This window comes from Poromitra crassiceps (genome assembly GCF_964638095.1).
Source record: "Poromitra crassiceps genome assembly, chromosome: 8".
In the NCBI taxonomy this organism is placed as follows: domain Eukaryota; kingdom Metazoa; phylum Chordata; class Actinopteri; order Beryciformes; family Melamphaidae; genus Poromitra; species Poromitra crassiceps.
In genome coordinates, this window is record NC_139629.1 from 21771674 (window position 1) to 21786037 (window position 14364).

General features: G+C 45.7%; 1 protein-coding gene across 1 annotated transcript in view; it reads right to left on the reverse strand.

Moving 5' to 3' along the window:
- The window catches only part of fibcd1b (fibrinogen C domain containing 1b), a gene marked incomplete at its 3' end in the record, with an annotated part of 227426 nt that extends 214280 nt beyond the window's left edge, over window positions 1–13146 (reverse strand). Inside the window, exon 1 of the mRNA XM_083641568.1 lies at window positions 13093–13146. Coding sequence (XP_083497694.1) covers window positions 13093–13140 — 48 coding nt within the window. The 5' untranslated portion in view covers window positions 13141–13146. The remainder of the gene's footprint in view (window positions 1–13092) is intronic.
- Window positions 13147–14364: the final 1218 nt, after the last annotated feature.

The following is a 14364-nucleotide window of genomic DNA, read 5'->3' on the forward strand; positions in this document are numbered from 1 at the left end:
ATTGTAATCATGCTTGAGTCCAAGTGGACGTTTGTGAAAAATGTAATGCAATTCCCTCCAGTCGATCCTGAGATATCACGTTCGTGAGAATGGGATGGATGTGAGGTCAAAGTGACCTTGAACTTTTGACCTTTGACCAACAAAATATAACCAGTTCATCCTTGAGTCCAAATTAACATTTGTACCAAATTTGACCACAACGTGGTCTTGAAATATTGCGGTAACGAGAATGGGACGGACAGACAACAACCCGAAAGAAAAATACCTCCAGTCACGACTGTTCCCGGTGGAGGCATAAGAACAACACAATTACCCTGAATCACGAACCAATTAACTACAATTAGTTTCATTACAGTTCTTATTTTGGATAGGAATGAGCCCTTGGCGATGCTCTGGAGCGTGCCCGCCCTGCAACCAATCCAGGAGATCCAAGACACACTGCAGACAGGGTGTCTTTCCTACAACAATAGTAGTGTGTGACATATCTTGTGTGTGACATATCTTTGATAGAAGCGATTTGTGCTGTCTTTGTGCGTGTGGATTTGTGGGCATCTGGCAGATATATCTGCGTCACCTTGCAAAGCTCAATGGGCCTTTAGCTCGCCTGCGGTGACGCGCTCTGCTCAACACTGATCTGGAACCCGCGTGTGATTCATGCTCTCTCCATTCCTCCTTTCGCCATATGACTCATTTCCCTCACTCCCATTCGCTGACGATACGCTTGCTCTTCGTTTTCATCCCCCTGGTTTCAATCATGTTTTTCATTCTTATTCCTGTCCTTTCTCGACTCGGCCTTTCTCTCCGCTCCTCCTAGACACCTGGCCGCAGCAGACATCTGATATTTAAAAGCCCTAATCCTCGGTGTCATGAGGGTTTCAGGAGGACAGAAAATGAGGGAAAAGAGGGAGAGACGAAGAGGGTCAGATAACAAAGGCAGACAGAGGAAGAAGAACAAAGCGAAAGACACGAGGGACATCTGTGCCGTCATTTATAACCTTCAGCAAAGCCCCTGCTATACATTGCACAAAATGGCTCCAACTGTCCACAGCAGAAACCTAAGGCGTGTTCGGAATGGTTCACTAATTCACTCACTCACTAGTCCCCATGTAGTGTTTATCATAATAGTGAACTATTCGGGTAATGATCAAACAATTTTCGGACACTACCTCACTCTTCTTCTCCTTTGGTAAACACAACCGCATTGCATTGTGGTATATGTGAGAAAATGTAGGGTACATTCTCTGTTCACTCGAAATTGCACTGCATTGTGGGTATTTTATAGTGGACTATATCCACCTTATTTTTGAATGCCCCACTGTACAAATAATTGTGGGTACAAGTTCCGGTTTAACGTGACTTATTGTTGCAGCTTGCTATTTCCTTTGTTATACTCTGGCTGCAGACCCGGAGTACGTTATAAAAGTTATAAATATAGTCACGTTATAAACAACTAACCAACGCTGGGGGTCCGTATGGAAACAGTGTTACTCGAAATGGTTAAAAGTTAAATCAATTTGGTCATTAACTCATTCTCTGCCAGGGTCATTTCGGTCTGTGTGCTCCCAGTGCCAGGATTTTGAGCATATTTCCTGATCTTCCAGGACCCACAGAATATTCTGTGCTAGGAATAAAATTACACAACATATCTCACAATAAAGCAGAGACTCTCTTCTTACCCCTTGTAAAAAACGGAAACTCGACCATGTTACCTTGTTTAGTTACAAGCAGTGGAAGTTAGCTTGTTTTCACTAAAAATGCCCTCCTTCGGAAGGGAAATATGAGAAAAATAGGTTTTTAGTGAATGACACCGTTTCAAGCAGAACTCTCTTTTGAGCCTTTTATTTTTTGCCTCAGTGACACATCAGACATATACAGTATTTGTTTTCCCAAAAAAATAAAAATAAAAATAAAAAAAAGTTTTTACTGACTTTTACTTCCTGGAACTTATTTACCAGATAGTCCAAGACTGGACGGACCAAATGAACCCTTATGCTCGCTCGCTCTCTCTCTCTCTCTCTCTCTCTCTCTCTCTCTCTCTCTCTCTCTCTCTCTCTCGCTCTCTCTCTCGCTCTCTCTCTCGCTCTCTCTCTCTCTCTCTCTCTCTCTCTCTCGCTCTCTCTCTCGCTCTCTCTCTCTCGCTCTCTCTCTCTCTCTCGAGTCTCACACACACGCACACAGGAATCACAGGCAGCTGCTCAATGGCCGCAAATGCTGCTCAATGCACAAATGGCCGCTCATGATCGTCACTCACTAACGGACTCTGTTTACTGCTAAATGGGTGACTATACTATAAATACTAAACGTGATTTAGCGGGTTCCTTTCATCAGTTTGACTTGAAACAATGTCACACGCTGGGAAAGGGTCTGATCTAATGTAAACAAGCAAAACATGAAAGTACGTCCGACTACGTCCTTGGCACAGAACGCCATTGTTAAAAGTACGTCCGAGTACGTCTTTGGCAGAGAATGAGTTAAGTGGCGTTTTACTGCCATGTAACATAGCTAGCTAGCCGCTAACATTAGCCACAGTAGGCTGTGCACTGCGCTCTTAAAGGGATATTTATCGACAAGATTTCTGCCAAGCTGGACCTGATTAGTGATTTGCTCCGTTCGCCCAGACGGGTGTCAAGCTGTCAGCAACAAGGCTGGGAGGATCACACTGGAAGAAAAACGCATAGGCATCATGGCCACTAGAAATAAGGTGGATAGTGAATCAAATTAATAGTTGAGAATTCGGACACTAGTACAAAATGACCAACACACTATATAGTCCACTATTTCTGTAATAGGGACTGGTTTTCGAACAGGGCTATTGTGCTACACACACGCACGCACACACACACACACAGACACGCATGCACGCACGCACGCATGCACGCACGCACACACGCACAGAAAAGAGAAAATCACATGCTCCTCCATGAAGGTACTGAATCACTTTCCATGTAAAAGCACTCTTACATAATGAGTTCACAGCAATGGCTCATTACCACTTTGATCCACCAACACACTCTCTCTCCTCTCACACCTCACTCCAACACAAGGCCTACAACCAACACACTCTCTCTCCTCTCACACCTCACTCCAACACAAGGCCTACAACCAACACACTCTCTCTCCTCTCACACCTCACTCCAACACAAGGCCTACAACCAACACACTCTCTCTCCTCTCACACCTCACTCCAACACAAGGCCTACAACCAACACACTCTCTCTCCTCTCACACCTCACTCCAACACAAGGCCTACAACCAACACACTCTCTCTCCTCTCACACCTCACTCCAACACAAGGCCTACAACCAACACACTCTCTCTCCTCTCACACCTCACTCCAACACAAGGCCTACAACCAACACACTCTCTCTCCTCTCACACCTCACTCCAACACAAGGCCTACAACCAACACACTCTCTCTCCTCTCACACCTCACTCCAACACAAGGCCTACAACCAACACACTCTCTCTCCTCTCACACCTCACTCCAACACAAGGCCTACAACCAACACACTCTCTCTCCTCTCACACCTCACTCCAACACAAGGCCTACAACCAACACACTCTCTCTCCTCTCACACCTCACTCCAACACAAGGCCTACAACCAACACACTCTCTCTCCTCTCACACCTCACTCCAACACAAGGCCTACAACCAACACACTCTCTCTCCTCTCACACCTCACTCCAACACAAGGCCTACAACCAACACACTCTCTCTCCTCTCACACCTCACTCCAACACAAGGCCTACAACCAACACACTCTCTCTCCTCTCACACCTCACTCCAACACAAGGCCTACAACCAACACACTCTCTCTCCTCTCACACCTCACTCCAACACAAGGCCTACAACCAACACACTCTCTCTCCTCTCACACCTCACTCCAACACAAGGCCTACAACCAACACACTCTCTCTCCTCTCACACCTCACTCCAACACAAGGCCTACAACCAACACACTCTCTCTCCTCTCACACCTCACTCCAACACAAGGCCTACAACCAACACACTCTCTCTCCTCTCACACCTCACTCCAACACAAGGCCTACAACCAACACACTCTCTCTCCTCTCACACCTCACTCCAACACAAGGCCTACAACCAACACACTCTCTCTCCTCTCACACCTCACTCCAACACAAGGCCTACAACCAACACACTCTCTCTCCTCTCACACCTCACTCCAACACAAGGCCTACAACCAACACACTCTCTCTCCTCTCACACCTCACTCCAACACAAGGCCTACAACCAACACACTCTCTCTCCTCTCACACCTCACTCCAACACAAGGCCTACAACCAACACACTCTCTCTCCTCTCACACCTCACTCCAACACAAGGCCTACAACCAACACACTCTCTCTCCTCTCACACCTCACTCCAACACAAGGCCTACAACCAACACACTCTCTCTCCTCTCACACCTCACTCCAACACAAGGCCTACAACCAACACACTCTCTCTCCTCTCACACACTCACTCACACTTTTCTGTGGAACCCTCGATCCTACAGCTGAAGAACGCATGCATAATTATGCAAACCTCGTGCGTTACATAGACCCGTTTAAAACCACAGATATGTGTCAAAAGCTTAAAAGCATCCAGATTGCTAGTGATGAAAAAACAAAAACAAGCACGTATTTGCAATAGCCGCGCGGCCAGATAATGTAATAATTTGTGTGACGTCATCATCCACTCCATTGTGACGTCATCCACTCCATTGTGATGTCATCCACTCCATTGTGATGTCATCCACTCATTGTCATTGATTTTGTGGCCCAAACAAAAAAAAATTGCTGGACCAACTGACCGCAACCAACCAACAGAGTGACTTATAGACCTGCTGTCCGCAGCTAAACAGCAGGGCAGATTTAAAGCCTGTGTGTGTGAAGAAGATGGCACAGCCACCTGAAGATGAAGAATGCAGAGAAACAAACGAGCCTTTGAAAATCATAATGGTGCATGCCAATCTCTCCAAAGGTGAAATAAAGGGCCGGCTGTCAAACTGAAATCAATAACTGTGAAGGATTGTTTTCTCTTGATATATTTAATAACTCCCCCTACCTCTCACCCCCGCACACTGCTTCAACATCAGCATGAGCTGAACAACCACACAAAAAGCTGGTGTGTATTAAGCACATGAGCTGAACAACCACACAAAAAGCTGGTGTGTATTAAGCACATGAGCTGAACAACCACACAAAAAGCTGGTGTGTATTAAGCACATGAGCTGAACAACCACACAAAAAGCTGGTGTGTATTAAGCACATGTGAACACGCGCACAGTGGGATGTCACTCACGATACCAAAATTATGAGTTCGATACCGATACCTGCCTAAGTATCTCGATACCGATACTGAAACGATACCACGGCAAAAAACTAAAACATCAGGAAAAGTAGTGGAATAAATAGAGGGGACAAAACATTTTCAGTTTGATATCATTGTCATTTTTATATCTAATTTACTCAATTTAAAAAAAAATCTAAATAGAAAATGAGAAAATGTGCTCAGTAAAGTGCAGAACTCTGCCAAGGTGTATTGAGTCATTTGTGTTCATTCTACTTTAGTGCACATCAACTGTAGTGTGCCTGTGCTGTAGTGTAGCCTATGTGGGTTAATCATCCTGGGTTTAAGCTTCATTAACATGAAGTGCCAGATTTATGGTTAATCTAGTAATATATATTATTTTCACACATAAATGTAGGCTATTGAAATGTAGGCTTATTATCCCCCCCCCCCCCCCCCCCCCCCCCATACATGTAGGCTAGGTGTTTTTTACAATTAATTCGTACATCATTAATAATTGGGATTATTGTAAATATTAGGATAGGTGACATCAGATGACTGCTTACCATGTAAAAGCTTTAATAACACTGGCATTGAGGGCCATAGTGTTATTAAATATTGTACATGGTATGCAGTCATCTGATGTCCCCTCCCCTAAACGTTACATGTCATGACTTGCTCCTTGGCAGAGATCTGTGCTCGAGCACATTGCCTCGTGTTTCACTGTAAACGAGTAGGCTATTGTGACAAGCGGACTTTTTCAGTGAAACAAGTTCGCTTGTCACACAATACTCAGACTTATTTGAGGGCATGTATGTTTATCGTTCACGTTCGCTAACCTGTCGGTCTTTAAACTCTTTGAACAGGTCGGGGTGCCTGTGTGCAAGATGTTTAGCCAGGTTCGATGTGTTTGAGCCTTTCGCTTGGGTCGCGTTGAAGCACCTTTTACACACTGGTTTCAATGTGTCCACGGGCTTGCCTTCGCTGTCGGCAACGTAAGCAAAATATTTCCATATTTCGCTTCGTGCATCTGCTTTTTCTACAAGCGTTGGGCGGCTTGCAAGACTCTCAAAACAAGCCGCTGCCATTTTCGCTGTGTCTGTCCTGTGTGTCGGGTGCTGCAGTGAGGACTGAAGGACTGGCCATAGAGCGAGCAGAGAGGGAAGGGGGGAAAGTCGGCATGCCCCCACATGAAGCAGACAGAGTCAGAGAGCTTTTTTTCACTTTTCACCAGTCACCATTGGTTCAAGGCAACGCCGTGTTGCCTTCAAGTGCACTGGGACACAGGCTCTCAACTTTAATGCCGCTGTGTCTCTCTCCTCCGCTAACAAACACCACGGTCGCACACTGACGCAACCCATGACATTTTTTTAAGTATCGGTACTAAATTAACGTGGTATAGTATCCTTTTTAACGGCAGGGAACCGCGGTACCATACTAATACCGGTATATCGTGCAACCCTAGCGCACACACACATACACACACACCTACACACACACACACACACACACACACACACACACACGCACGCGCACACACATACACACACACACACACACACACACACACACCATCCTTATATGAGGGATCAGCCGAGCAGCATTTTGGTAAACAAACCGTGTCACTGGGTGGCAACGGCAATGGAACCCTATGGAGCCCAAGTGGCGCGAGGTTTGAGTGTCTGACTCTAGCCGGCCAACTCTGTTTACATTTTAAAAACTGCGACAGTTCACACAACCTTAACACGACATGTATACTGTATATTATACGTCAAACTCTTGAGCTACTTCTGCTCTCACTCAGAATGTCAAAATATAAGCGATGTCATGTATAGTTTTTGAGATATTAACGTTTGTTTGGCACAACTCATAACTCATTAACTGCAGCGGGGTTCCACATTTCTGGGTGGCAAGTGACGTCACGCTGATTCGTCCTATAACTATTACTCAGCTATAATAACACTAACACACAGAGTGCAACAATGACACGCAGACTGACATGGCATGGTTTGACACAGGGTCTCCTATGAGAGGCACCTGTCACAGCACATGTAGTATCATGTGATATTGTCATTGTCGCTACAATGTCTCAGATAATGACCTACTGGCCATGGCACTGGCTCAATAACAACACATACTATTAACCTTCCCAAGTGCAATCATCACCACCTCATACTCACATAGCTGGATGCAAACAGAGAGGCAGAGGAGTTATCCAATATCATAAATGACTGAATGATTATAGAAAAATGAGCAGTGTGTCTGTGTGCTGTGAGCATGGGAAGGACTCAGCTATGAAGCCACACTGACTGATCCATCAGAAAGGATAGGTTTCTGTCCCACAAATCCAGGGGGTTCCCCAAATGTTGGAGTAGCCAGGCAGCCAGATAGGAAAAGTATACTAGCCGGCTAAGGGATGTTCGCAATGTTTGTTCCAGTGGTCATTTTCCACCAATGAATAAAGAAACCTGAAATATGTATTCATGAGAGCGTGACAATTGGAATAATACAAATAAACATTCTTATTTATAAAAAGGCCCAATGCTCAATTTAACCATAAACAAAAGCATATCCATATTGCAAGAAACAAAAATGTGTAATGTGTACTTTTGTTAGAACAAAGAAAACCTTAAGAAAAGCGATATACTACTACTAATAATAATACTAATAACCTGTGTTTCCCACAGGTTTTGGAGAGATTGTGGTGGGTGGGTGGACCCTTGGACCTTAATTTATTTCAAAGTAAAATGCATCGATCTGGTACACTTTGAGAGCAAAATTAATCACATTAATATCTTCTTTACTGTGCTATGGCTTTACAATGCAAAAAGAAATGTCTCCTTACATATACATGTATATTCTGCATACAGGTCACTATGGTAGAATACTGCTTGTTTAAATACAATGGGCCATCTACACCAACTTCACTTCCAGGGGAGAACTCAAGCACAAAGTTAATTTGCCTTGTAGGCTTGTAGGCATGAACAAACGTAAAAAAAAAGTACAATTTTAAAAATAAAAAGGGAATTTCCTAACATTGAATGGAATGATGTTCACTCAGCCAAGACAATACTTATATAAGCCCTGAAGCACAAGTTTTAATTCTACTGTCACACATCATCGTCTTCACTTAATACACCCGACACTCCCGGTCCCAACTCACCAAATCTTTTAAATCTAAAATAGTAGCGGGCCAGACAGAGGCCAGTAGGTGGCTATTGAGCCTGCAACTGGCGCTTGGGGTAAACCCCCTGCGAATGTGTCCTGTAGCTGCGGTGTTGGGCGTTCTATACCGTACAATACGGCGTACATCCACAAATTCAACCTCTTCTGTAAACGCAAACAGTTACAGTCTTTAGAAACGAATGGAGGGCAAAGCTACACTCAGGTCACAGTGCTCGTCTCTGACAAAACATTTCCTCGAGTCGACGCTCACTCGTTCTGACCCAGCCGCCACTGTTACCGACGTCCCCGGGGTCCTAGTGCCAGCAGCCAGTCTAACAACTGCCTATAAAATCCCCAAATTGAAAAATGAATACCGTAGAGCTATACCCAACAAATGAATATCCGAAGAGTCGAATATATTCGGGGTCAGTCCTAATGCACACATGTACACAAACATATTTGTGCAGAAAAACTCGCCTGGCTGTCAAAAACTGAGACACACATCTCACACTACAGGCTTTTTCAGACGTGTCTGTATTAGTACAGATAAGCGTGCATGAACAGGTGCACACACACACACACACACACACACACACACACACACACACACACACACACACACACACACACACATACTGCACAGTAGAAAGATTGGGGGAGTATTTTATCAGTGGCATGTATCAGCTGTATGTTCAGGTATGTGATCTGACAGAAAATGTATGACAGCTTTTCTGTGGTTGAAAAGTTTGCTGGTAAATATGTCTCCAATCCCACCCAGAAAGAAGCAGGGGTTGTTAGAGTTGCACCCCCACATGGGAAATCACAGGCCCAGTGAACCAGGAAGCACTCTCTCCTCTGCTCTGGTCCAGTCCGCATGGCCTCCCTACCTCTAGCCAGCTGAGCAGGTTCATTAACTGGACAAGGTTACCCAGAAAAGCAGACAGCCCATATCACACACACACAGCTGCATACATGCTGCTGTCACACAGGAACTGAAGAACTGTTCCACATGTTGGAAGCGAGCAAAGACGGGCGTGTCTCATCCATTAGTCGTTTGCTCACAAAATGTTGGTCACTTTTCCCCCCAAAGCCCAAGATGACATCCTCAAATGTCTTCTTTTGTCCTGACCAACAGTCCACAACCCAAACATAATCACTTTACTGTCATAGAAGACTAAAGAAACCAGAAAATATTCACATTTAAGAAGCTGGAACGAGAAAACTTTCGTATCTTTTTTCTTCTTAAAAACTAGTCTAAACGTTCTAATCAATCAAATAATTGCAGATTCATTTTCTGTCAATCGACTAATGGACTAATCGATGCAGCTCTAGTCGTGTAATGATCCTCACCTATACCTATACCTACACCTATAAGCTTCTATTCACAAAGATGATATGAGGGAAGAACAGACGAAGAAGAAGGGACAAATAAGGATGCAAGGATTGATGTGTACATGATGGATGGCTGAGCTCTCTATTGTCTGCTTGGTGTGCCATTTACCATGTGTGGGGGCGAGGGGTATTACACTGCCATTTACCATGTGTGGGGGCGAGGGGTATTACACTGCCATTTACCATGTGTGGGGGCGAGGGGTATTACACTGCCATTTACCATGTGTGGGGGCGAGGGGTATTACACTGAGTTAGTGCAGACTGATAAATCCTGGCAGTGAGTGCGTGTGTGCGTGTGTGTGCATGTGTGTGCGTGTGTTTGCGTGCGTGCCTGCGTGTGATTGTGTGTGTGTGTGTGTGCGTGTGTGTGTGCGTGTGCACGCGTGATATTGTGTAAGCAGGCATGCCACCGCTGTGTATTCTAAAGTATTCTGCTCATGCACACACACAGTCCTCTCCGTTCTGTGGAAAGTTCTGAGTTTTCAGAGTGTTATCGATTACCGTACCTTCAACCCATAGAGTGGGCATCCCCACCGGGCCTCGTTCCCAGCTAAACTGTGTGTGTGTGTGTGTGTGTGTGTGTGTGTGTGTGTGTGTGTGTGTGTGTGTGTGTAGGTGTGTGTGTGTGTGTGTGTGTGTGTGTGTGTGTGTGTGTGTGTGTGTGTGTGTGTGTGTGTGTGTGTGTGTGTGTGTGTGTGTGTAGTTTTGCATGCGCGTGTACCTGTGCACACACGTGGAGGAGAGAAAGATGTGAGAGAAAGAGAAAGATACAGACAGATAGGGTGTGTGATTGGAATAGTGTGTGTTTGTGTGTGTGTGTGTCTGTGTGTGTGTGTGTGTGTGTGTGTGTGTGTGTGTGTGTGTGTTTGTGTTTGTGTGTGTGTGTGTGTCTGTGTGTGTGCGTGTGTGTCTGTGTGCGTGTGTCTGTGTGCGTGTGTGTGTGTGCGTGTGTGTGTCTCGTTCTCGTATATGGTCTGCATTTGAAACTACTGAAATCTAGGTAGCATTCCCTTAACTTCTTTTTGTGTGTTTGCAGGTGACAGCATGTCTCATATTGTATCTTCAGTAGTGAATAAAATCGTACAGAATAACCAGAGAAATACATTACATTATTTTGCAAAACAAAACGCGCGCACACACACACACACACACACACACACACACACACACACACACACACACACACACACACACACACACAGCTAGCTAATTTCATTGGTAAAATAGCTGTTGAATTCAACATATTGCTATAATCAGAGCGAAATGTAAACAATATAAACATGTATTGCATAATTACATCTCAAATTAGGTCAAAAAAACACTTTGATGACGTCAAATCAGACAGACCGGAGGTCCGGGAGATTGAATAGGCAGATGACAGAATCTTAATTTTTGGGAGACACATCTCATTTCCAACTCATCAAACAGTAACGCCCAGGGTACCCCTTTTGTTATTTTCCAACGAGGTTGGGGTTAGGCAATGGACCCCCTGGTGGTTGGTTAGGGTTAGGCATGATGTTGGTAGTTGGTTAAAGGGTTAGACACTGGAAGCCACTTGGTTGGGGTTAGGGTTTGGATATGGGTTACGGTTATGGTCTGTGTAATGATGGACACCCCTTACCGGCCCAGGGGGTTCTGGAGGGCGGCCTTTCCAATACCGGGGTCCACTTGGCAGTTAAAAGCCCCGGTGGCCGTTGAAGTGGCCGGCCACCAGTATCTTTGCTGCTTCTCAACAAGCCTTTATTTCACGCGAGGGACCACCTCCGCCTCGCTTCTTGGAATTCTATGCCTGGTTTCCAAGAAATCAAGTCCACGTGTCTAGGGGCAGCAAGAAATCAAGTCCACGTGTCTAGGGGCAGCACGTGTCTAGGGGCAGCACGTGTCTAGGGGCAGCCAGCGAGGATGGGTTGTTTTGGGGAACTCTTCATGTAAAAACGTGTAATGGCAGCCGGCCTCTTCCCGGATGTTTATCATTCTTACATTTTGGTAAACAAACCGCGTCACTGGGTGGCAACGGCAATGGAACCCCATGGAGCCTGAGTTTGAGTGTCTGACTCTAGCCGGGTCACCCTGTTTACATTTTAAAAACTGCGACAGTTCACACAACTTTAACACAACATGCATAATATTATACATCAAACTCTTGAGGTAACTGAGTTTGTTTGGCACAACTCATAACTGCGGAGGGGTTACGCATTTTTGAGTGGCAGTGACGTCGCGCTGATTCATATAGTTGCACCAGACAAATAGGCTATATTCCATAACCCCCTGTTTTTATTTATTTATTTATGTATTTATTTAAACACCATTAGGCTATTAGGCCATTTCTTATGGATTTCTGCTTCTGCTATTGGGTCAAAACATTTTTTGTAGGCTACTTGGCATTCTTCTTTAAATGTTCACATAACACTGCTACATTAACTATTAGTCCGGCCTCATAATAACTCCAGAATCCATCCTCACTCTTATTTAGCCTAACATAAGGCGGAAATGGAAGCGCAGCTTCTTGTTTCCAGGTGCCATCCCTAGTGCCCCGGTGTCCAACCCCCCCCCCCCCCCCCCTTCCCCCATCCCCTCCCCCCTCACGCCCCCGACACATAGGGGATTCACTGTTCCAGGGTCCCCCCCTGTATAATCGTCTCTGGAGGCTCTTCAATAACCCGCTGACCTTGTGAAAACGTGGACTAATTCCCCAAATGATCTTGCCTATCTGCAACGCAACGCACGTCCGCTCCTGTCTCATCCGAGGGAGGAGATAGACGCAACTGGGGATTGGGCCATGTTCCAACAAGACACCACATAGTAGCCTACATTCTCCATACAGACTAAGTCGTAGCCTAGTCTGGTTTATTCAAGTTCAAGTTCAAGCAATTGGTGCAAACGAGGGTGCAAACTGAAAAATGCGCAAAGCACAATCGGCCTGATGTTGTCATACTCAGTTAATCTATCAACGTTTGTGAAACAAGTCACGCGTTCTGGTCTGCTTTGTGCTAAACAAAACTAACCTGGGCTTTTGGTGATGTACGGGTGGTGGTGTGGGGTTAGACATTGTGACAGGAACAGCAGTAGCCGTGGGAGTCGGGAGAAGCTCATCTGGAACTGTATCCACAGTGCAGAGAGCCGCCAGAGAGCACATGCAGCCAAACTCAGCGTGTTAACACTGCACCAAGCTTGCATATCATGCACCACTCCTCTAAACACATAGCCATATATAGCGCATCTGTTAGGTTGTATGCAAATACCTGGTTTTTATGCCGAGTCCCATCTTCGAGTTCAGAAGAGCTGTTCATGATTCCCCATCGGTGGGTCATTTACCATCCTCCGGAGAATCCGTAACCAGACCCGCCTGTTTGTTCCAGGCGACGGGAGAGGAACGCGCTCTTTTCAAGTGTTTCCTTGCGATTTACTCCATAGGAAAAGGGGGGTACGAACCATTTACTAGAGGAAGGGATAGGCACAACTTATGCAGCTGTAGGAGCACCCGGTACAGCCACACACACACCGCGAGGCGCTCAGATTACGCACTTACGGGAACTTAAATTCCTCCCTGCGAGTGTCTTCATAGTTATCAGACGGTTATTCCAAGAAAACGACAGTTGACAGAGACTCCTTCAGATATTGCGCATTGACTCGCAAACTCATCGAAATAAATGTGCATTTACGCAAAAATAAACCCCAAAAATGATCCAGAGGGGGTGCGGTATTTTCTATTCCAGGGGGGAAAAGGGGAATCGAGAAAATCTTCTTGCCTCAAATTGCGAAGTGCAAACAGAGCCTTTTCTATCCACTCCCGCTTTCAGAATAGTTCAAGAGCCGACCGCCGGTGTCCAGTTTCGGCGGAAAAGATGCGGATAGGATACAACCCCACCGCTCAGAATTGCCTCGTCCTTGATTCCCGTTTGATCGACCGGAGCCTTCGGTACCGAGGCGAGGGGGTAGAGCCTCCTTTAGCTACTTGCCCTAGTTTACAGGCTGATCTGCATGAAGAGGGTATTTCACAGAGATGGCTTTGACAGGAACGGTGCAGCGGGGAGATTAGCGCGCTCCGCTCGTCTGCCGCACGGGACGCGCTTCGTGCCTCCGACTGTCAATCAATGCGCGCAAGAGGCGCGCTCCACGCCAGCGTCCCGTCCCTGTAGTAGCCGCCCTTCTCCCTACGCGTCTGCTGTGCCGCTGCCGCCCTGCGCTCTGCTGCTGCTCACTCCTACCTCCCTGCAACCCAAACAGCAGCAGATTGTGGGAAATGTGTGACGTGTGGCCTACATGCGGTTTAATGGGTTGATATCATGTAATAGGCTACTTCCATTCATTGGGAATTCATTGATTTTACGTTGTGCCTAGTAACATGGTGTCTGTATGACACCTGGTCTGAAAATACACTGTCTAATTAATCGTTGTGATTATTTATCACTAAAACACATATTGTAAATGACAGGATTGAGGAGGGAGTTCTTCTAAACTTGTCAGGGCTGATGTATTTGGGAGATGAAAATAGAACAACCTTATACAAGGAA